This window comes from Ochlerotatus camptorhynchus, unplaced genomic scaffold, assembly GCF_037179485.1.
Source record: "Ochlerotatus camptorhynchus isolate MF236.1 unplaced genomic scaffold, CSIRO-AGI_Acam_v1.1 ptg000530l, whole genome shotgun sequence".
Classification (NCBI taxonomy): Eukaryota; Metazoa; Arthropoda; class Insecta; order Diptera; family Culicidae; genus Ochlerotatus; species Ochlerotatus camptorhynchus.
The window spans coordinates 161,134-185,074 of NW_027041014.1; the positions used below are offsets into that span (position 1 = coordinate 161,134).

General features: G+C 40.6%; 2 protein-coding genes and 5 non-coding genes across 7 annotated transcripts; 3 read left to right on the top strand and 4 right to left on the bottom strand.

Moving 5' to 3' along the window:
* Positions 1-16: 16 nt before the first annotated feature.
* LOC135713058 (uncharacterized) lies at positions 17-22,185 on the bottom strand. The gene is made up of 6 exons (XM_065236142.1): positions 22,120-22,185; positions 20,753-22,056; positions 19,937-20,689; positions 4,899-5,811; positions 179-352; positions 17-112 (listed from the first exon to the last, which is right to left on the bottom strand). Exons 1-6 carry the CDS (start codon positions 22,135-22,137, stop codon positions 17-19), a joined length of 3,258 nt encoding a protein of 1,085 aa, XP_065092214.1. The 5' UTR covers positions 22,138-22,185.
* On the top strand, positions 3,186-4,778 carry CaBP1 (Protein disulfide-isomerase A6 homolog CaBP1). The gene is made up of 2 exons (XM_065236180.1): positions 3,186-3,303; positions 3,360-4,778. The coding sequence occupies exon 2, from the start codon at positions 3,438-3,440 to the stop codon at positions 4,746-4,748; it is 1,311 nt and encodes a 436-aa protein (XP_065092252.1). The 5' UTR covers positions 3,186-3,303; positions 3,360-3,437; the 3' UTR covers positions 4,749-4,778.
* Positions 7,082-7,276, bottom strand: LOC135713074 (U2 spliceosomal RNA). Its single transcript, XR_010518700.1, has one exon. It is a non-coding gene; the product is annotated as a U2 spliceosomal RNA (small nuclear RNA).
* Positions 7,835-7,906, top strand: TRNAD-GUC (transfer RNA aspartic acid (anticodon GUC)). The gene has a single exon. It is a non-coding gene; the product is annotated as a tRNA-Asp (tRNA).
* On the bottom strand, positions 12,875-12,946 carry TRNAD-GUC (transfer RNA aspartic acid (anticodon GUC)). The gene has a single exon. It is a non-coding gene; the product is annotated as a tRNA-Asp (tRNA).
* TRNAD-GUC (transfer RNA aspartic acid (anticodon GUC)) lies at positions 19,630-19,701 on the bottom strand. The gene has a single exon. It is a non-coding gene; the product is annotated as a tRNA-Asp (tRNA).
* Positions 19,824-19,895, top strand: TRNAD-GUC (transfer RNA aspartic acid (anticodon GUC)). Its single transcript has one exon. It is a non-coding gene; the product is annotated as a tRNA-Asp (tRNA).
* Positions 22,186-23,941: the final 1,756 nt, after the last annotated feature.

The window sequence follows — 23,941 nt, forward strand, 5'->3', positions numbered from 1 at the left end:
TCATGAATAATTATTCTCACTCATCTAGTCCGACAGTAAGAAAAATTTGCATGTTCTGTGAAATTGCCAGTAGCAGCGTATACGCATCCTGATGTTCCTCTTCGGAAAGACCCTGAAATGATTTAATTCAAATCGAACATGCCCTTTATTATGAGTGATTTCATTTCAACAAATTTACCGAGAAACAGTCCTGTAGTAGCAGAAGTTTGCATCCTTCGACGGACAGAAAACATGCAAAAAATATCAAGTGGGCCAACGTTGCCGAATCGCCGTTCAGGTAACGGATCAGGTTCTGTTCTTCGTCGACGAATTCCACCGTGAGTCCGATTATGTGCTCAATATTGAAAGCACTCTGTAACATAAAAAACAAAAGTCTCAGATCAGTTATCTCCGTTATCAGAACACACGTTGTATACAGTGCCGCTGCAAATGCATGACTTCTGTCGATAAAACAGAGCCACCATTCTGATCAATACTGTCGATAATGTAGTGGTAATATTAATAGAAATGAACTTCGAAGAGCTTGGATTAAGAAGATTGTCAAACTTGAATGAACCAAGTGAAATAGAGAAAATCCAACAGATGTCGCTTTGACACCGGTGAAACCTTACAAAGGAAGACGGAGGATGTGCACGGCCGTTCAATCTCACTCAAAGGGAGCATAATTTCTACTCAGGAGAAAATTTAAAAAAACAGGTAAGAATTAGCAGACATCTAACAGGATGCCCAAAAGCTCTTGATGAACGTTTGATGAAGCATTTCTGTCTTGGAGAGTCGAAACGCACTGCATATTAATTTTAGATTGACCTGTTTCAGACAACCCGAATAAAAACGAAACTATTGTCACAATGCAATAAAATCTAGTGAAGCAACCATCTTTGTTTGTCAAAAATAGTAAAAATACAATAGATTTTTTTGTTCTGTACACACTAGAATCTATGGTAAACAAGACATTAGGTGTGCTTTGGTATTTGCTTTTCTGTAAGATTCTGTACAGCAAAAAGCAAAAGTAAGTTGCCGTTACTTTCTGCACCATATTATTTTCTTACAGAAACTTACAGCAAAAGCAAAAGAGCAAGTACGGAAACAGGGTGGTTGTTAGTTACCGTAAAAAGAAAAAAAAAATGATCTCATTACAACAAATTTCAAAACAGAAATCGTCTGGAAGTACCCACAGCCCCAAAAAATATTGTGCTGTGCGCTACTATACACGGCGAATGAGAACGACCGAAATTTGAGTTTAGTTCACTTATAATGGCCAAAAGTACAGGAACTCAGCGATGAGTAAATTACAATGAGACAAATTTACTGTGAAAACCTAAAAAATCTGCCGGAAAATGAGAAAAGACGAAAATTTTATTCAGTCTCGGAGTATTACCAATAGACTGAGTGAATCCAATCTTTACTTTTTTTTTTCAAATTCGGGATTTTTTCCCTGGAAAAACCTTGGAAAACATGAGGCAAATTTACTCATCGCTGAGTTCCTGCACTTTATGTGTTTTATGAGTTGACTAAACTCAAATTTGGGTCGTTCTCATTCGCCGTGTAGTCTCCTGCACTCGATTGTTTTAGAGTAAGTGATCAGAAAAAGCACAGTGAGCTCAAAATAAGCACAAGATAAACTTATTCCATTATAAACCGTTCCAAAACAACACAGCAATGTAAACATAATCAACATTTTGGATGTTAGTTCCATAGCATGGAACAATATTATACTCCATTCAAACTTTCCAGATAACAGAATTTGTATTTGAATTGTAAACCTTTTGTTTTGACAGTTTGATCATTTGACCAATACAATACAATTACAATAGGGCAGATTGAATGTATTATAATTCGGCATAAGGCCAGACACCAATGAACTGTGCCGATAATCTTTATGCCCATATCAAACATCCTGTGTGTGTGTGTGTGTGTCATCCTCTATCCCTCACCCAGCCGGGGGCGTTGGACAAGTAGAACTGCGAATAATTTGATCAAATCTCATGCTCCGTAATGGTGCCCTTTATGTTGTGAAGACTAGTACTTCTAAAAGGGTAACTTTTGAGGCAAGACAGGGTGTCCTCAACAAGTTAAGGGAACAGGGTGCACTAGATGTCCACAACAGGTACAGCAAAACATCACATAGACGCCCTTATTCACACTAACTACTCAGGGGATAGAAGGTCAAGAAGAGCCACCGCCGCCAACTAAAGCTTGAACCGGGTACCTGGGACTCCCACGATATACCCGCGGCAATGGTCAGCAGACGATGCCCTGTGCGTATTTAGTATGTAATATGTTTTATTTGGATACACAAAATGTTTGAAGCCATGCGTCATCTAAACCATAATTTGCATCACCACAAATACACTTGTCAACAATCTTCAACTGGAACGTGCTCATCAAATCACTTCACCCGGGAGCGCATTCCCGATGCTTCCACGCATATTTTTCTCTCCACTCCAACCACACAACAACCAAATATCACTTTTCTTCACTTTTCTTTTTCAAGACACTCCGTGCACAAAAGCAATGCACATCGCAAAACCCTAACAATAGATCAGCGCCGTGCTCATCACCGCGTAAATAAAAAGAAATTAAAATTTTCACTCGCGATGCCACAAATTTTTGGTCCGGGAAAAACAATAAAACCACGCAGCGCCTAATCTTCTGATGCTTTCAATTTTGCAAACATGATGAATCATGTTTTCTTTCTTGATTCTAAAACTTCTCGGAAAGCGAGAAAACCACCACTCACACACGTATAACCGTCCGGGAGGCAGAGTGCCAGCGCTAATCCGGCAAATGCAGCCGAAAACTATGAAAGAGAATGCACGCACAAAACAGAGAGCAAATTTAGATACAACCGTATCCAAAGGCGTTCAAAACTCGACTCTTATGCCCATATCAAACATCCTTATACCAAACGCACCCGAACCCATCGAAAGTGAAAAAAAAAAACGCCTCTGGTAGAACAAAAGTGGAAACTCAAATGAACACAGTTTTGTGGAATGAACAACACCGAACACGCACACAGTGAAGTCTAGGGCCAAAATGCCACCCACACAAACGAATCGAAACGCCAAAAAGTCGCGAAAACACCAACCTGCTTTACAAAAAACTGCATGTGTGTTGATGCCAAAGGTTCATCCTATACGCCGTCAGTCATTCGGAAAGAACCAATCCCGTTTGGCCAGATCAGTGCTGTTAGGTGGAATCGTCACTGGTTGCAAACTCTGACAGGAGAACATAATTTTTTCCCAAGTTAACAATCTCAATACAACCGGGAATTTGATAAAGGACAGTGCGCCACATCAGAAGGTAATAAAATCCAAAATTTTGGTGAAATATCTTAGTATAACCGCGACATTTCACAGTGATATCCGGCAAGCCGGAGCGGCAACAAATACTTCCCAGCTTCACGAAGAAGAAGACTGATTAGCACTAGAGGAAAAATGGGCACGTCATCGATGTGGATGGTCGTGGCTTTGGTTGTCAGCTTGGCCAGTTCCGGCTGGGCATTGTACTCATCATCGGACGACGTCGTCGAGCTAACCACTAGCAATTTCGATCGGATGGTATTGAAGAGTGACGAGATTTGGGTGGTCGAATTCTACGCTCCATTCTGTGGCCATTGTCGAAATCTGGTGCCGGAATATAAGAAAGCCGCTACCGCTTTGAAGGGAATCATCAAGGTTGGAGGAATAAACTGCGAGGAGGAGCAAAGCTTGTGTGGCCAACATGGAGTTCGAGGATATCCCATGATTAAGATCTTCGGTGCGAACAAACGATCGCCGGTGGACTACAATGGACAGCGCACGGCGAAGGACATTGCTGAATCGGCACTTGCTGAGGCAAAGAAGCAGATCAAGAATGTTTTGGGAGGTGGATCCAGTGGATCTTCCGAAAGCGGTAGTTCCGATTCGAAGGATGTAGTTGAGCTGACGGATTCCAACTTTGACAAACTGGTGTTGAACAGTGACGATATATGGTTGGTTGAATTCTTCGCTCCATGGTGCGGACACTGTAAGAATCTCGCTCCGCACTGGGCCAAGGCAGCCACCGAACTGAAGGGTAAGGTCAAACTCGGAGCACTGGATGCAACGGTACACACAATCAAGGCTCAACAGTACGGAATCCAGGGTTACCCGTCGATCAAGTTTTTCGGTGGTGGCGTAAAGGATCGTGAATCGGCTCAGGATTACGACGGTGGTCGAACTGCTTCCGATATCGTCAACTGGGCCCTGGAGAAGCACAGCGAAAACATTCCGGCCCCGGAGATTGTTCAACTGACTTCGGAGGAAATTTCCAAGAAGACCTGCGAAAACAAACCCCTGTGTGTCGTATCGGTGCTGCCACATATTCTGGACTGTGACGCAGCCTGCCGGAACAACTATCTTACAATCCTAGCCAAAATGGGTGACAAGTACAAGAAGAAGCAATGGGGCTGGCTGTGGTCCGAAGGAGGAGCTCAACCCGAAATCGAATCCACCTTGGACATTGGAGGCTTCGGTTATCCGGCGATGGCCGTTGTGAATGTCAAGAAGATGAAATACTCTCTGCTGCGTGGAGCCTTCTCCGAGGATGGAATCAACGAGTTCCTGCGCGACTTGTCCTACGGTAGAGGACACACGGCCCCGATCAAGGGTGCTGCACTGCCGAAAATTCACACCGTTGAACCGTGGGATGGTAAGGACGGACAGCTACCGGAGGAGGAAGACATCGACTTGTCCGATGTAGATTTAGATGAGAAGGATGAACTGTAGGTGCCGGGACGTTTTAGTCCAAGTCAGGCGTTGTAGGTTTAAAAGTAAAGTAGCATTTAACAGAAAGAGAACAACACATTCTTGTCATTTTCCGTTTGAAAGTAAACCAATAAAGCTCAAATTAAAAGAAAAATGATCCCAGGTACTTACCTTTTTGGAGTCTTCATCCGAACATTTGGTCCGATCGTATTGAAAGTTCAACCGGAGACTACCGGATTTGTTCAGGTATGAGGGTATATTGGCCATCATTTGCGTAATCAGACGGAGCTTGATCGCGGCCAGTTTGTTGATACAGGGCAGGGTCATGTTGCACACAAGTGGCGTCCGATAGGCCGTTAGCATCTGGAGATGGTTGCGACACATTTCAAGCTTGAACTTGAACCGCTCAATTTGTGCCAGGTTGTACGCTGGTTGCGTGCAGTTGAGCTTCCGTCGTGCCTCGTACACATACTGAAGATCTGCTTTAGTTTTCTTTTGAAGTTTGCTGGCTTTTGCTGGATATTGACGCCGAAGTTCTTGGTAGAATGTAGACATTTCACGGAGTAGGAAACTGTGCAACATCATTACCCGTTCTGCTTCGATCGTTTCCCGATGGATGAGGTCGAGTTGGTCCATGACGTCAAAGGCACTTTGTTGCCCGGCATGCTCTTGGCTGAGGTGTTGCAACGTGTGTTCCAATTCATCTTTGAATTCGCTCAGATGGACCACAAGTGACTGGTGGAGTTTCAGCGGAAGGCTGAACGTACGAAGTGTTTCTGCATTGACCAGAAGCTCCTCCAGGATTCGCACATCGTCCTTCAACTGTACAAGCGTTTTGTCCAACGTCTTCCGGTCGGAATGCCACTCTCGTTTGCCCTGTTCCAGTGCGTTGTTGCCATCATGGATACGTTGCTCGTAGAAAGTCTGGTCTTGGAACTGATCGGTTTTCAGATGCTTTGAGAACTCGCCGAGCAGGTCGAGTCGAACTTGCTGCCGGGTGAGGGACGTTTGTTGATGAACCAGCTGTTCCAGCAAAAAGGGAAGGTCCGAAAGCGTGGGAAAAGCTTGCAACAACCTGTGGAAGCTGGGGAAATGGGTGGGATATAGGTTAGATGAAGGAAACAATCACAAAATTACTCAAAAGAGGATTTTCCGTGGAAAACCAGGAAAAACTTCTGGAATATGAGGGGGTATACTAATAGACTGAGTGAAACCTCATATTCGAGAAGTTTTTCCTGGAAAATTCAACTCGCTTCTGCCGGTCAAAGGTGTTAGCTTATGAGCGTCTTTTTTCCCATTAAGGATGCTTCATGTTTGGTCAAAAATGAGTCCTACTATGGAGAAGAGTTAACGAAGATGTTAAAAATCCTGCTGATGCTGAAAATTGATGTTTCTGGTATTGAGAAGCCCGCCTTCACTTCAGCAGCAAAGTTATATTAACTTTTAAAGGAGTACGATCCGTAGATAGGAGAATTTGATTCCACTGCATTAATTATTCCTTTTTCTAAAAACCGTCATTCAGAGTTAAAAATTTTGAAAATCTGCAAAATTTCTTCTGCACTTTAAAAAAAAATCCCAAAAAATCTGAATACGTGTAGATACAGAATACTTACTCTAAATAGGGTTTTTGATCTAATTTCCGTCCTACTAAGCACAACCCGCAGTTAACCTCTCTTTATCGAGCGGATATGAACCAAACAATGGATTGATTCTACTATACTTTGGAATGACTTCTACTTCCAAATTTATTTACCTTGTTGATATTGTTAGAAATCTAACACTGCTTCTTGATTCCAAATTCGTTCTACAAGTTTCAATTCCGTATTCCAAACGTATTGAAACGCCATTGGTTTTTCTTCGTTCTACGAATGAAGGCATATAAAATGGATTCGCTAGGAGGACTTCCCTAATTAAAAAATTATAGTTAATTTGCTTAACGACGTGTTCAGGGTATCATCCAAACCATTTGTGAAATAGTTCAATCATTTTGGTTATCGTTCATTTATGATAATTTTTTATTAGGGTTCTTTTGTTTTGAGAACAATGGGTGTAAATGTTCATACAACGCGCTTTGTTTTGTGCTTATGAGCTAACGCATCGAAACAAATATATTATTGAATTGTGCACGGTGTAATAATTGATGTTTCTTGCTCGATAGAACGGAAATGGGCGATTACGACGAAGCAGCGGCCTACCCTATCCGTAGACATGTCACACTCTTTTCAGTAGGCGAACTACGGACAAGATAAAATCAAATTCATTTACCTTGCAGTTCTGTCGAAAAGAAAGCTTCCAATACTGAAAGATGATTTCATTCCTATTCAAGGTTAGAATGCGAACTCGCTTATGGTTTGTTAACGTGGGCCGATCCCGGCGGTACTGCAATACCGGGCCAACCCGTGGCGGAAGTGGAGCAAGCCCCTAACCGTTCCGCCCTTTTACAAAAATCAGTTTAACATTTGTTGTCTCCCTATGGGAGATCTATCAGATGTTAAGCTGATAAGAACAGATACTACACTTTGATCTTAGCCTTTAGGCCGAGAAGCGATAACTAGAGCAACACATCGCAACCAAAGTCATTCTCAACCGACACGATTTACTAGCGATTGATAGGCATAACAGACAAACTGTAAGAACAGCGTTGAAAGAGAAAGCAGTATTTTATCGTTATGTCAAAACGAGATGCAGGAACTGATTCACGCAAATGTATGTGTGTGACGTAGAATTTGGAAGTGATTTGGCGTTGACCAGAGTGGTTGAGAGCGGTTTAACGTGAGAAAGTGAAGGAGAGAACACTTTTTGCTTTTTCCACACACACGTAATTGAGAAAATTTATTTAATAATGTTGGAGTTGGAGTAAAGCTGAATTCAGACAAGAGAGTACATGATTATCTCTCTCATACCAACGCAAATCTCGTTTCGTCCCGCTCATGTCTGAACTAGTGAATACACCATAGATTCCCGGCATGGTTTCTCACGTAAAACCGAAAAAAGAACACTCGTCATTCGTCTACGCCAATATTGTATGTAGCTCGTTATTTAAGTTGATGATTGAGTAAAATGAATAAAATATTCAAATTGGAAATTAAAATAAACTTCCCCGCAAGTCCTCGATAGTATAGTGGTCAGTATCCCCGCCTGTCACGCGGGAGACCGGGGTTCAATTCCCCGTCGGGGAGAGTCGCATTTTTTTTAAAGCTGATTAGAACGGAGATTGATTTATGTAACGAAGAGTAAGTAAATAGTAGTTAGTAGGGTACTATGGCTCTAATCTTTGGCCTATGCATCCAAAGATTGGGGTCATCGATAAAAAATTTCAATTCTTCTTTTTTTCTTAGATCAATGCGTCATCTGGACAATACAAATGGATATGTTTGGTTTCTAGTGAAAAATTGGCAAAAATTGCTTTCCTTTGTGATTAATCTATGGGCCCAATACCAGGGACCATCAACCCTATTTTACCGAAATCCCAACAGCTGAACGTTCGGTGATTTTTCACAGTTTTCCTATTATTTTCCACTGATATTCTCAGAAAATTTCTAGAAAAACTTTGGAAAATCACCGAATTGTTTACCGAACGTTCAGCTGTTGAAATTTCTGTAAAATCTCACATAAATTTGTGAAATAATTTGTGTGTGTTAGTCCTTAATGGGGACAATACACACTGAAATCTGGTACAGTACAACCATACACACTTAGCTTTTTTTTCCGAGATAGGAACCACCGAGCAGCTCGACATTTTATTTTGCAGGATCTCATTGAAAAACTTGCCGAGATTCAGCTAACAAACGGGAATTTTGCCGAGATCTCAGCTAACACACATAAATTTTGCTGAATCTCGGCATCCAGCAAAATAGATTGCCGAGCTGCTCGGTGATGCCCATCTCGGCAAAAACATCTAAGTGTGTACGTTGTATGGTAAGGGGTGATGCACATATTATGTCACGCTCTGGGGGGCGAGGGGGGGTATGATTTTGTGAAAAGCTATGCATTAGGGAAGGGGGGTTAATTTTCCCTCAATTTAGCGTGACATAATAAATAGATCGCCCCTAACGCCACAACCAGATCTGCTTCCACTCACTAGCAATAAAAAAATGTTGTTCGGAATTATGAAATCATTAAGGTACAACGGGACAAGCGGTTATCTCTTAGCGGAAGTGTGAATAATCACTGAGATTATTTCTAATCTAGTAGTTTGCGGTAGTACACAATGCCTCTCAAAAATAATTACAGTGAATATTCACTTCCGCTAAGAGATACACTTACCGTTTCCACTTCCCCGCGCGTTTCAACTTGCCCCGGTGTACCTTAGATGTTATAATGATATTTTGTACTTGAAAGTTACAAGAAGAGGTGTTTGAGCTGTCAATTTTGCTTTCAGAGCGTCACAATCAGGGATTTTATGATTAGTGAGCTGTAGAAAAGGGAATACTTGGAAATATGGTCATGAAAACAGCAAAACGTAACAAAACATTGAGGTACTTCATTAGAAAATTTATTAGACATCCCCTTGAACTGTATATGGAACAATAGGCTATGAGTTGCTGACCGAAATTACGTTGAGTTTTTCTGCTAATACCTGTTAACTTGCAAGATACACCCCATTAAAATAATTTTTTAAAAGTTATAAATCCTTTGAACGAAAAGGTAAGCAAATCGCTACCTCAAGCAAAAATGAGTATTTTCAGAGCCCTTACAATTTTGTAGAACATTGGAAAAAGTAGCAAATTCGAACAAAAAAGTTATGGTATAAAATCTGTCCCATGTTCTAAAAGTAACATCTGAGAAAATCGTGAATAATGTTTCGAAATTATTTCTGCTCATTGGAAGAAATATTAGTTAAAATAAGTTAGAGAATTGTTCATATTTCAACTGAGTCAATTTGTTTTAGTGAAAACTACAGAAATTACCTTCAATGAAATTAGTCAAGCTGATTTTTATACGATAACAATTCAGTGGGACTGTTATGCCGAGAAATTGGCTATGAAGTAGGAAATTCTACGCATATCATACGCCGGCGCACAAAAGATACGTTTTCAGGTTTTTTGACAGTTAGCCCATGCATTATCTGTAAAAAAAAACCCGAAAACGTATCTATTGTGCGCCGGCCTTAAGAACTATTACTTTCCGTGTTGCTTTGATGGCCACGTTGCGTTTGACGTCTTTACTCTTGTGGTTGTGTTTACATGAGCGTGCTTGAGTTTGTTCTCCGCGAAGTTTTGAAAGTGGATAGTTTGCATACACTCAAAAAATTTATCACATATCTAATGGATGAAAACCATGTGAATTTCACATAGCTTTCATGTGATCACATAGCTAGAAATCCCACCACAAAATCACATGAATATTATGAGGCCGATGAAATTCATCTGAAAAATCATATAAAATTAACGTGATCGCATAAATGTTATGTGAAATTCAGATGAATTATATTAATTTTGTTTATGGATGAAAATCATTTGCGTTTCCAATGGAAGCTACATAAAAACTATTTTCGTTTGCATCATTAACTAAATCCAACAATAAGTGAGTTCACATTGCTGCAAAGCCTATAAGTATGGGCATCTTTAGAAACTAATGATAAATGCTCTGTGTAGAACACAATAAGATTGTCAATCGTGGACTTCGATGATTTCAAAGAAAGACTTTGGAAAAGTTAACATACACAGTTAGGATTTCAATATATTCAACCAAATGCATCCTTGGTAGTATATTGAGAACATTCTAACGACTAAATTTATGATAGGACCAAGGAATCAAAAATATCTCGAAATGACAAAATGACAAGCGATCAACGAACCGAATAATAACGCTATGTCAGTGTCAGAAGTGCAAAGCAATAATGATATAATCTTCTTCTTTCTTTTTCATGACAAGCAGCCCGTGCGACACAACTCACTCCGGGCGGTAGAAGGAAACGAGCAAATTGTTGGCAGGCTGCTTCACGAAGTAAAGCCGAAGATGATACACGTGTGTTTATGCGATTTTTTTTGTTATCTCTTTTCTCAATTCATATCAAGCTATTGTATATTGCAACAAAACAGGCAAGCAATATATCAGGCATAACATTTGATAACGGCACAAAAGCATTTGTAAACAAACTTTCTAAGGCCCTTTACACGCTAACCAAAGTACGCCCACGCAAACCAATACCACTTTCGGAAAGGTGATAGTTGCCCCTATCCGATGATGTTGTTGGTTTGCGTGGGCGTACTTTAGTTCGCGTGTAAAGGACCTTAGAAAGTTTGTTTACAAATGCTTTTGTGCCGTTATCAAATGTTATGCCTGATATCATTACCCTTCTACCACTCGGATTGAGCTATGTTACAGAGCGAGTTTGTCATGGTAGTCGTAGCAACCGTTTTGTCTGTATCGTTGGTTGCTTTATGTGTTTGGATTCGCTGGATAGGACTATAGCACAACGGATATTCTGAATCAGTTAACAGGAACCTTATTTTAACTACAAAATATGGTAGCAGCTATCAACTAGATGAATGAACACATGAAGTTACAGAAATTGCCATCATTGTTAACTGCGTTGCTTCGAGTTGTTTTAGACAATTATACGTACTTTTGTAATCATGCCAATATTGGAAGATGTTTATACATCGTTGCTACATGCAATTGAACTTTATTTTGTCATTAAATCATTACACTGCTTCTTATCAATGGATCATTGAACATGCTGAGGTTTTGACAGCACCGTACTGTGGCTACCACAGTATTTTACATTGGATCGTCCGTATACAGTGGCGCCAAATGCAAGCTGTGGTGGGTTCAAAACTCAGCCATCTAAAATGATCCATTGATCATTATTCCTCAGTTACCGTTTGAAATCTGAACTATAATCTGGTGTTTTAATATGAATTCCCGTTTCTCTTAATATTTTTCATCACAAAATAAAGCTTCTTCTTCCTGAAATGACTCATTGAGTTTCTTTTGATCATATAAATACTGTTTCAATCATTCGTGCACGCAAATCGATTCATTAATAAAAGATTCAGTAAAAAATTCTTTGTGGAACAGCTATGAGTAGAATTTCAACATGGGACAATTAGACTTAATGTTGTTTTTAAATAAGTCCAAAACAAGTAACACGTTTTTTTATTCTCATTCGAAAGTTTACCTAAAAAAGTACTGTTTTATGAACAAAAATGAAAAATGTTCAAAAGTAACATGGGACAGATATGCGTAGAACGGCAGTAACTACCGTTTGTACTCCATTTTACCCTATAACTTCGTCCACTTGAGAGATAGAAAATTTATTGTTGCCTTCGACAAAGTTTCTTAAGTGGACCCTACACGATTACTTTTATTGACAATAATCGTATTGTCAATACATTCTATATTGACGTCAATATATCGAGATTGACAATATTTCTGAATTCACATCATCAATATTATTGTCAATAATTCCCCTTCGCGTCAATATATTGATGCGTGTGGGGTTTGCTTTAAAATGACTTCATCTACAATGTTTCCAAAAAAAATTTCATCAATTTTACCAAGACATAAACAAGTTTTTTTTATCTTCTTAATCTAAAATTTTTACCACATAAATAAAGTACCTACTCAAAAAATAAAGAAACATTATATGTGCACTGATTTGAAGGATAAGCCTAGCGTTTAGAATCATAAGGGACAAACTGCGATGATAAAAACCCATAGACTACTTCTATACAGAGCTGGAAAAAGGGCCTATTTGCTTTGTTGCAACTGAGTTATTAACGAAAGAGAAAGTCGATGAAGAGAATCGATCCAAGCCGAGAGGCTCTTTTTCCAGCTCTGTATAGACTTAGTAAAAGGCTTTCGTTTGTTGGGCTGAGCTGTCAAAGCTGAAAATTGTTTGCGGATACATCGATTGTCCATTATCATCAAAAACGTTTAGCAACTATCCAAAAAAAAATGACGTTTGACTTCGGTTTAGGTGGGCTACAGCCAACTAAAACGTAGGCCACGTAAAGATCGAGGTAAGGATAGGCCAATGAGCGAAATTCGACTGTACTAGCAAGTGAGTTGAAGCAATTTTCCGATTATTATTTTTTTGGGCATTGCGAAATAACCCAATCGAGTTATTAATAATGGAAAAAAGTTAGACCCTTATGGTTCTGAACGCTAGAAGTATAAAAAAAACTCAAAAATGAAGTCTCCCCGACGGGGAATTGAACCCCGGTCTCCCGCGTGACAGGCGGGGATACTGACCACTATACTATCGAGGACTTGTGAAATAACATTGCTAAATTATTTATTTGAAACGTGTTGCACGACATAACTAAAAGAGTAAACGGGACTGCTGTTGCATGATGCAGACAATCTACTTTAGTTTTGAGGAGAAGCAGAAAACGTAAACAAACGTAATTGCACGTAACCGCTTCCATCTTTTTGTAAATTGTGAGCAATGCTGGCCAGACTAAGCAGTTACAACAGCCTATCTTGATGACATTTTTCTTGTCGATAATTATTATAACATGTTATAACTCTGTAGTCTGAACCCTGAGCGAGGTATAAATCTATTTATTTTTTTTTAAATCTTTATAAGGGAGATTTTTAGCCTTTGGCTAATTTATCTCCGTGAAAAGAAAATAATGTATAGTTGTTTTTAGTAGCGATAAGCGAAATGCTAGATAATTGTGTGTTCTACTTGTTACAAGTATCAAATCAATTTTCTTGTGGATCTCGATTACGTGACGTAGTGAAATATAATTCGGTGATGTCTACCGATATTTCTGAAAGAAAATTAGAAGGTTCGAAAATTGTTTGAATGTCACATGATTAGGGTTACCGGGGTTACCATATGGTATCCAGTGGTGGGTACAGTTCAATAAGCTACAGAGAGAGGTGAAGCAGATCAAGAAATATGGCTGTATTAGAGCAACCGTACCAACGAGTAAATAAAGCACATTTACCAACCTCTACCATAACGCTACTTGCGTACCGGGGTTGCTATTCAGGTTGCGGAAATAGGAGTGATTAAGCCAACATGGAAACGCTGTGCATAAGTTAAATAGTGCCGCAAATGGCAACGACTGGTACGGTTGCTCTTAGTAAACCAAAGAAAAAACAACGTAAACGCTTGCATTTATCGTACAGTGGTTTCACTCACACAACTTAACCGATTGCATCACCTCGGTAATCCAGCTCATTGGGCACAGTTAGGCAAAAAGTTAACGACGTTAACCGTGAATTTAACGCGTTAACGCTGAAACGTTAGAGCTTAAGTTGAAATTAACGGCATTGACGTTAATCGTTAACATTATTCTTACATAAAAATCAGTTTTAACATTTTTACATGCCTATTTTAATTTATGACATTATTCGTAATCATCTGCGCACTAAATTACCTCTTTTTTTTGTGATCGCAGTGGCAGCACTTGCTTAAACTCTACAATGGACCCCTTTTATTGATAAATACTGCTTCTATGAACCTCTATTTTAAATCAACACACAGACGTTCCTAGGCTATGGTGCCCGTTTGGTCACTGTTGTTTTTGTGTTGATCGAAATAGTTTTGATAATATAATTGCGCATTCTTGTTTTTTAAAAGGTTGATTTTTGTCCCAGTCTTGTCTTCTGTCGTCACTTATTTTGTCATTTTGTCTTGTGTATTAACCCCAACTTGTCTTGTGTATTGTGTCAACTTGTGTAAATTGTCCTTTTAAAACTTTTTTTTTGTTTTTAAACTCGTTCTGTTACTCTGTCATGACTTATTTTATTGATATATAAAAATAGTAATATCAATTATAGGATAATATGGTTATTTCTCGATTACTTTTTCAAAGGGACGCATCAGCTCCTGCAAACAGTGCATCCGATCGTCGATCCGGCGCAACTGGCAGATTTCCCCTATCTGATGGTAGCACTAGCAGGCGTGGGCGAGCCACCAGCTACGCCAAATCGACGATCAAATGCACTGTCCACAAAAGCCGACACGTCCCCTTGAAAAAGTTATCCAGATTTCTACTAATTAATGAATTATTGACAATTACCTTGGCTCCACTATGATGTTAACTCACCACTTTTGATTATTTATCAAACACCTCTCCGAGTATATAACGCCCCGATGCCTTGTTGGTGTCTGGTCTCATTTGGATTGGTCCTGAATTTGTTTGATATCCTTTTCGAAGTAATTCTAGTCCTTCTCCTTAGTCCATTGAAATCACATTATTTCTTTGAGTTCCAGCTCCATATGATTCGCCAAGATAATAAGTTAAAAGGGATTAAGGCATACATAAAGGTAGATTGGTATTAGTTGTACTTGATCCAAACAATAGAAATAAGCATAGATAAATTAGTTGGAAAATAAAACTAATATATAACTAAAAGTGCAATGGATGAGTGTTAGTTCCGGGATCATTTTAGTGTTAAGAGTTATGTTAGTTTTGATCCGTATTCAGCCCTGCCACTATTGTTTTTTTTTCTTTATTTTTGTGATTTTTAGCCGTAGGCTAGTTCATCACATTTGATAGTAGAAGGTCAGGCTTAGGGCCTGCCTCTAAGGAAACGTTTCACTCTAACATTATCGTAACGTAAAACTGGCTCTGAGACAACATTTAAAAAAAAAACTGAATGTAAAATGGGAGTTACATCGGGACTGTGGTGAGGAATGGATGCGCGAACAAGGTAGAGCTCCACCGTAAGAGACAGTGCCCCAGTCCGGCAGAGATACCCCGACGGCAGGAAAATAGGAAGGTGGAAGAACACGGACAGCGCAGCCAACGACGAGAATGCTAGATTTGGTTGTACAGGTGGGCGTCCTTCAAGAAAGCAATAAGCGCAGCCAGCGTCGAGGGGTCGTTGCCAAGTAGCTCCCTGATGTTCTCTGGGAGTCGGTGTTGTTCGCGTAGCCTCTGAAACTCTGGGCAGACACACAGCACGTGTTCCACCGAGGCAGGGATGCTGCAGATTGGACAAACCTTTTGAAAGGGTGTCCCACCAAAATTGTGGGAAATCCTCGCATGGCCGGTCCGGAGTCTTGAAATGATCCGTTGATCCTTGTACTTGTGACTGTCTAGCCAGGGTCGTACGGTTTCTTTGATCTTTCTCAGGAAAGTGGTCCGCAACTGAAACCATTCCTACTCCATGATAATCACCCCTATTCTGTATTTCGTTTCGAACGAAATTCTCATACAAAAAAATATTTTTTTGTACGAGAATTTCGTTCGAAACGAAATACAGAATAGGGGTGAATATTCGCGATCCAACGCTTGACGTCTAGGAGTGGTACGTTCCTGGTGAAGCGGAGACCAGATGGACCGGATCCCACCAGCCTGTCCGCAGCCTCATTTCCATGAACACCGCAGTGCCCGGGAATCCACGTAAAAACGGTTGAGGGTGGGGCATATCGTGTAATGGCTTGTATCCAGGGGTGGCTCGGGGCTTCGGCTTCCAGCGCCTGGATGACGCTGTGTGAGTCCTTTACCACAAGGATCGGTTGATCTGCAGGATTGATGGCTGCATCAAGAATAGCAGCGGCTTCTGCGGAAAAAACGGAACACTCCTCCGGTAGACTTTGACTTGTTGCGGAGTTTGGTTCTGCCACTCCGAGTCCCACTCCAGCCCGTGATCGCGATCCGTCCGTAAAGCGATGAACGTGCCCCGGATAGACCGACCCAAGAAGTTCTGCAACTGAACGCCTCAACGCTACAGAGTTATCTCCGGCTTGGAATCCTCTCTTAATCCGCTTATCTATTTTGATAACGTTAGATCGCCAAATTTTCTCTCCATGCCAGTGGACCCTGGCCACCGGGGGGAGGTCAAGGTTGGCTGCAGTGCGGAGGGCTCTGTTCCTCTCGTTGAGCAGAAAGACCCTATCATTCCCGGATGTCTTAGCAGCGAGGGCAGCGGCTTTCGTAGCAGTAGCTGCAGCAGATCGATAGCGGAAAGGAAGGACTCCGATTTCCGCACAAGCAGCGTCTGCAGGCGTGGAAGGTAGAAGGCCGGATACGATGCGTACGTAGGTATTGTATACCGGAGCGAGGATGCGGTTCAGCTTCTCGGTGGCTAAGCAGGTAATTTCAATGCCGTAGAAAAGTCGACTGTCGATAACAGCCCGGGCGACACGAAGGCTGATCTCGCGGTTACTGGAGCGTTGCGGGCGGGAGATTGTCCTGACGATGTTGATGCGGCTACGACAGTTTTCTTTCACCGATCTGAAGTGCTGGTCGAAACTTAGAGTCCGATCCAAAACTACCCCCAGAACACGTACTGTTTTCTTAAGCGGAATTGGATGGTCCTGGATGGTGATCGGTGGTCCCCGAATCAGATGGCCTGAGTGGCAGATATGGCACCGTACCTGCCACTATTGGCAGAAATTGTGATTTGATTATGCGACACTGCTACTACTACTATGTTAGATGTAGGTATGACTTGTCAATTTTCGTTAGAGAAGAATACTGTTTTCTAACCCTGATGAATGTTCTAACGCAACGCAATGTCTTTCAATAAATCACTCCATCAATTTGATTTTTGAAAATTTGCTCAAAAGGGTTTAGTTGACACATCATACCTTACCGAAAACTAAAGCAGAACAATTTAAATTCTTATTTCAAACCTATCAACATATTTAACACACCTTTCCTAAAACTTCACTTATTCGTAAACGCCTGATTGAACATATTACTGCTATTGATATTGCCTGTAATTAACAAATATACTAAATAGAAAGATTTATTATACAACTTTAAAGACTAGTTGCCTCCCTAAGCGGACCCCCCGCGTCCTATATCTTATGTTAATTAACTTTCTGAATTCTCTAATTGGAGTTCATTTGATGATTATTTAGTCTTATTTAATAAATAACTGAAATCTCTAATCTACCTACACAATCATAACCCCTGCTTTTAAACTAAAATTTAAGATGTTTCAAGTACTTCTGGCTTTGACATATATTAATGATATCTTTGTTCGTCCCAGGTGACACCTTCAAGTGACTAAAATGCTTCACTTTGAAGTTAGTTTCCCAGCTAATTTTAAATTGTGTATTGTATAGGGTAAATGTTCCAATTACGCTATCACGTTTCCACTATGTAGTACCACAAAAATACATATGGGTATGTCACAATAGAAGCACACCACAGTGGAAATCCCGAGTCATAGTTCAAACACTTATCTCAAATCAAAATGAAGCACATATAAGATTAGTTACAATACCATGTACGAAAATGGTGTTTAATATTGTTCCCTGAGTAATACCTAAATGAAAACAACAATGAAAGAATGAGCACTGTTGGGCACTTTCTGAAATATTTCAATAGTATAATTCCCTTGCAAACCCAAATTAATCTATCTGCGTAAAAAATAAAATAAATAAGAGTGACGTCAGTGCCTATACGTAAGCGTACTACGACGCGGCTCTCAATCAAAGGAGTAACAAGTGTGATACTATCACTGCTAGACTAGATCCTTGGTTCTCTCATGCAGTGGTTTATCAGAGAGGGGAAGCTTAGTAATCCCCATCGCCTGCCCATGGCGCCATAGGGCATGAGCCAGCAACGCCGGCCATAAACCTACCGTCTCCAACACTCCACTAAAAAGCATGAAATTAACCACCAACAAGGTGCAAAAACTAGCCAAGGGGATCATCTGTGCACTAAATTTTCTCTTACAATAAATTTCAAGATTTTGAAAAAAAAAAACATTACACATTCTCATACATCGCAGCAGATTTCCAAATCGAGTTTTATAGTTTTTTGATCACGCAACCTTAGCCAAAGTCTATGAAATTTCAAACTGTGCTAAGCTTGTGAACGGTATTGATCTAAATAGGCCATTCTGCTGATGTTTGAGCAGAGAAAAAATGCAGCTTGGAATTAGAGAACTAACGTATTAAAGACTTTGAAAAATAATAATAAACCAAAGTTCGATTTTTTTCTACATTCTGAAACGACGATCCAGACCAGACGAAGGATTTAGTTAAAAATGCATGATCCCTGATTTGAAGAAAACAAACATCAACATTATTGGAAACTGTTCGAAGCATGGCTTGGAGAAAGAACCTTCAATAGTGGTTTTATAAAACGAACTTGTTAGACGGTTTTAAAGGCAATCTTAGCGATGAATCTGGATGAATTCTGAGGATTATACAAATGTAGTTATGAGGAGAAGCTCTTGAAAAAATAAGGATTTCAGAGGAAACAGTTTTGTAGTACTGAGTAGCTTCTGATTCCTGGTTAAACCTAAAGAGAGTTCTAATGAACTTGCTAGGAGACGATCGAAATTCATTCTAAGGGCTTTATTACAAGGCAGTTCTACGGAGAATTCCAAAATTATTTCGAAGAGAATTCTAAGGAAAAAAAAATCCACGGGAGTTCCAAGCAAGATGCACTTGCTAAGGAACATTGAAGGGGAATTATGTGAAGAATTATAGGCGAATCTTAGAATTCAGAGTTGAGTATTCTGAAGAAATCTCCAAGGGAGTTCCAAAATAGTGAACTACAAGTCTAGCGTTCATAATCATAAGGACCTAACTACAATGATAGATTTTCTTAATCTTTTGCTAATAACTCGGGTGGATTAAAATTTCTCGGTGCGTTTGATTTTGCTTTTGCTTGCTAATACAATATTTTGCTACATTACATGTACTTGTACTGTAGTAATGCAAAGAGAAATCATCATCGCAGTTAGGCCTTATATTATTCTAAGCGCTAGAAGTTTGTTCTATAGAAAATTCTAAGGTAGATCTTACTAGAATATCAAGAGCACTCAATGGGAATGCTGTGGATAATTCCAAAAGTATTCGAAAGGAATGCTGAGAAAAATTCCATATAGGGATCTGAAATAAACTCGAGGGACAATTCCATGCGAATACTGAGCGAGCAGAGCACCTCGACCCATCAACTGACAGCAGCGCACCTTCCCCTTATACTGTTCCTTTTCCCGCAGTGCGAGTAAGCAAAATATTTACCTCCCCGACAGGGAATCGAACCCTGGTCTCCCGCGTGACAGGCGGGGATACTGACCACTATACTATCGAGGAATCACACATAACACACTAAAAATAGCAGCTTTTGTTCATTTTAACAGTTCATTACCAGATGAATTCGATACAAAAACGCATTCATCGTGCCGCTCGATCACGCGACTCACTCACACTATCAATCCTCGATAGTATAGTGGTCAGTATCCCCGCCTGTCACGCGGGAGACCAGGGTTCGATTCCCTGTCGGGGAGGTATTTTTTTACTAGCATGCCAATGTAGAATGTATACTCACCGATCGAATGTGTCTTCATGGAACTGTTCGAGTTTGTTCCATGTGTCATCCTTGAGTCGTTCCAGATTTGGGATGGTTTCGGTATGCTCCCGGAGTTCAAGCTCGAGTTTGAGAATGTCGACTTGCAGCGATACGGCTTCTGATAGTTTTTCCAACGTATTTTGCGCATTCAATGACCATCCACCGGATAGAAAGCCGCCTCCAATGACCAACTTATCAGTAACGCATATTAGAACAATCTCTGGATCAATTGACTTGGAAATCTTCTCGTACGGTACTTTTGTGTAGTAGAAGGTTCTCATCAGATGGGTCAGAATTGGTTTCAGGGGACTTTCGCCGAGCAAGTTAGACAAAGAATATACGTTTGATGGGACATTAGGGGTGAGCTGCTCCGCGTGTTCTACAAACTTATCCAGTGCCAGAACATTGTACGTGTTTTGTAACGGGAGATGGGCGAGCATCTCCAACATGACGTCCTGTTTGTGGAAGATGGCCAGCGTCAGAAGGTCGGTCAAGTGCGGCAGCGCAAGATTTGCAACTGCCGGAACATTGATTTTAAAATGCTGCCAGACGAATCCTGTAAAATTTTGTTTCAAACCGTTGTCGTTGGAAGTTTGCAGGAAGTTCTCAATTGATGCTACTCCCATAATGATTTCCGACGAGATATGATTGATGGCTGTTACCTGCTGCAGCAGGGCATACGATTTTTGACGGATGTCCTTCTGGAGAGTCACGGATGCCAGCTTTGCCTGGCTAAAATTCAAGAGGGAAGATTAGGAAACTGTCGCGTCTTATACAAAAATATAGCGTACTTACGTTAGGTTCCTGAAGATTTCAACCAATTCGTTAACATAACCAGTAGTTTCACCCACATCATATTCTCTATCTCCTTCGATAATCTGCAGAAGTTTCCTACGTTCCTGAATAGCCAAGGTGACCGATTCCATTGTATTCTGAATGCTTTTTGTAGATATTTTTGATGTTTCCAAGTGCATGGCAAGCGAATTGTGGGTTTTTTCTAAGATCTCACCACGAACATCAACAGGAAAAATCGAAGCATGCAAGCAAATTTCGGCAATTTCCATCTCAGCTTCCAGCTTTGCAACCTTTTTATATTTCTGGATCCATTTGCCCCCTGGACCAAGCATATTTTTTAAAGTGCTCTTTAACATCTCTGCTTTGTCTAAAATGCGAACTTGCACATTTTCAATCAAATCCAATACATGTTCTTCCGGCTCCAGCTTTGCTAAACGATAATCTACCTCCGAATAATGGCCTTTTAAATCCTCCAATACCAGTTCACGCATCTCCGGAACTGCGTTTTCATGTTCATCCAGTCGTTCCTCGAGTACCTGCCGTTGCTCTTCTAACGTTTCCATTGCAGCCACCGATTTCTCTAGCTGCGACTCATAAAGCTTCGACACCCTGGCATAGGCATTCACTTCCCTCTGAACAACACTAGCCGCGTACATATTCAACGTCTTTTGTAATCTGCAGAACATTTTGCTTGATTCGATCCTTTCCTTAAACTCGTCGATCTTGCTCTGATAATCGAACGTCAGCGCGCTGTTCAGCTGTTTTCGGTAGAAATCTTTCATGTCCTGTTCCTCATCCTGCATTCGACCAAATGCTTCCACACGTAATCCTGCGTGTACAATGTTCCAAAGCATGCTAGCAGGTTTGATTAGTTGGTCCAGATATATTCGTCGCACAACATTTAGCGTTGGAAAACCATTCATCCCGAAACAGAATCCCAATTGTGCCATCTCGAAGCGAAACTCATCGAACGGCACCTGCGAGTTTTTTCCATCTACCAGCACCGTGTGCGGCTTGCTCAGAACTCGGCGGAGGTGTATCACATTTTCGTTTGGACACTTTTTCTTACCACGCAATTCCCAGAATGAATGCTCGGGTTGGTCTGACCGGATGCGAACCTCCAAGTAGGACTGCGCTGTGAAATTAGTTTCCGGTGGAATATCGAGTGTCTCCGGGCAGTTGAGAAACCAGCTGAGCGAATCGACGATGACATTAGATTCAGGGTGCCGGCTGTCTAAGATGTTGAGCCCAGCTTGGAAGCGGAGCGTCAGGTCATCTTGCTCCGGAAATCCGCTGATGGTCAACTGAAACGGATGTTCTTTATAAGTCCCGGAAAATGCCTATTATTTTGATCCAATGTAACTTACACCTTCGATGAACGGCATTGTGAAAAGTTAAATGTTTCTTTTGAATTAATAGCAAGGTTTCGGTCAAATTTAAAAATGTTTCGGGTTTTTTCACACTTTCAAATGCGTCATGTTCCTCCACTTCCACTAAAAACGCTAAAAAACAAGACTAAAATGCGCGCGCTCGCTCGGTACCGCAGTGTTGTTAGTAGGGATGTCCGGTTTTTCCCAAATAGTCGATTTTGTTTAACGCTATTTCAAAACTACCCAAATTTGGATACAACCCACCCAGATCGATCAAAACTGAATCTACCCAAAAATGTTAAGTTTTGACCTATCTGGGTGGATTGTACCCAAATTTGGGTAGTTTTGAAATAGCGTGTAGAAAGATCTTGGGGAAGATACATAATGCTGGGGGGGACCACGGCTTACATATACCAGGCTAGCTACTCCGCGACTGTCATTTTTTTTGTGACGTCATCAGAATCGCTGAAATAAACAAACAGTTTTCTTCAACGAAGTGTAGACATAGCTGGTAAGGGGAATCGGTTTGAACGTAGGAGATGATATGCTTTCGATCCTGAAGAATACAGGGATATGGCCGTCGATATGTCTTCAGCGCTCCATCTCACCCTTTTTAGTGGGTTCCGTAGCTTCCGCAACTGACCCTTAGAGAAGCAGTGATTTACTCCTTGACACAGCTCTCTGCTTCTCTTGAACTGCTCCGCGTATCTTTGGTTCTTTTGTCGTTCTAATCGAAGATCCCTTCTCAGAGCAGCAATTTTTTTTTCGATAAGATAGCTCCAAATTCGTCCTAAAAGAGTGATATTAATGACACGTACTATAAATTTCAATCCATATTTAGCATCTTACTCAGTTTGAATCTCGGTTTGAACAACAGCATCCTTTGTATGAAGGTTCGGTGCATTGCTACTAAAAAGATTTTATGTTAATAATAGAAAAATAGTGCAAAAAAAAATTATCCTACCGATCGTATTCAGAAATAGCTTCGTGAATGAGTTCCTTTCGTTCGGTTTCGGTGATTTCATGTTTCTCAATACCACAAAACTTTTGCACGGGTAAAAATTGGCTTGGAAATGCACCAACCTTCAGCATACGTTTGTGAAATTCAGTTTTAAGAAGAATGTCCTTTAGTCTATAGTCCTCATCTAAAAAGTGGTCAGAGCATATTTTGGCCGCTTTTATGTTCATGCCACTTCCACCTCCACACATTTTCGCCCACAAAGCACATAAATCTTTGTTTTTCGGGAAACGAAAGAACTTTTTCCTTGGACCGATCTTATCATCCTCATAACTTGTGCATCCGGGCACAATGCACCTCACCATTTTCAATTTTAAAACTTAATTTAAGTGTCACAAGCTGAAACGAAACTGCAAAACAAATTGAAACCTTCCGAACTGTTTTCGTTGACGATTCTGATGACGTCAGCTCCATGAATGTTTACACTCTATTGAGCTAGCCTGGTATATGTAAGCCGTGGGGGGGACGTGCTGTCAAATCACATGCAGAGAATGAAGAAAGAAGCTCTGCTGGAGGAAATTTGAGGAAAGTTCTGAGAGAAGTCGGAAAAACATTCGCGGAACTTCCAAGACATAAATTGAGAATCTTCTGGCGAAAATTTAAAGCAACTTAGGAAGAACTCTGGAAGTAAAAAAAAAACAACTGCACAAAATTCCAGAACTAGACGAAAGAAATTTCTGGAAGAAGTTTAATTAAACCTGAAGAAAACGGAAGAAACTTCCTGGACACGCTGACAGAAACTTGCTAAGGTACAGGGTGCGTGACGAATTTTTGCAGTAAATTTCAAATAGTAATTTCTCA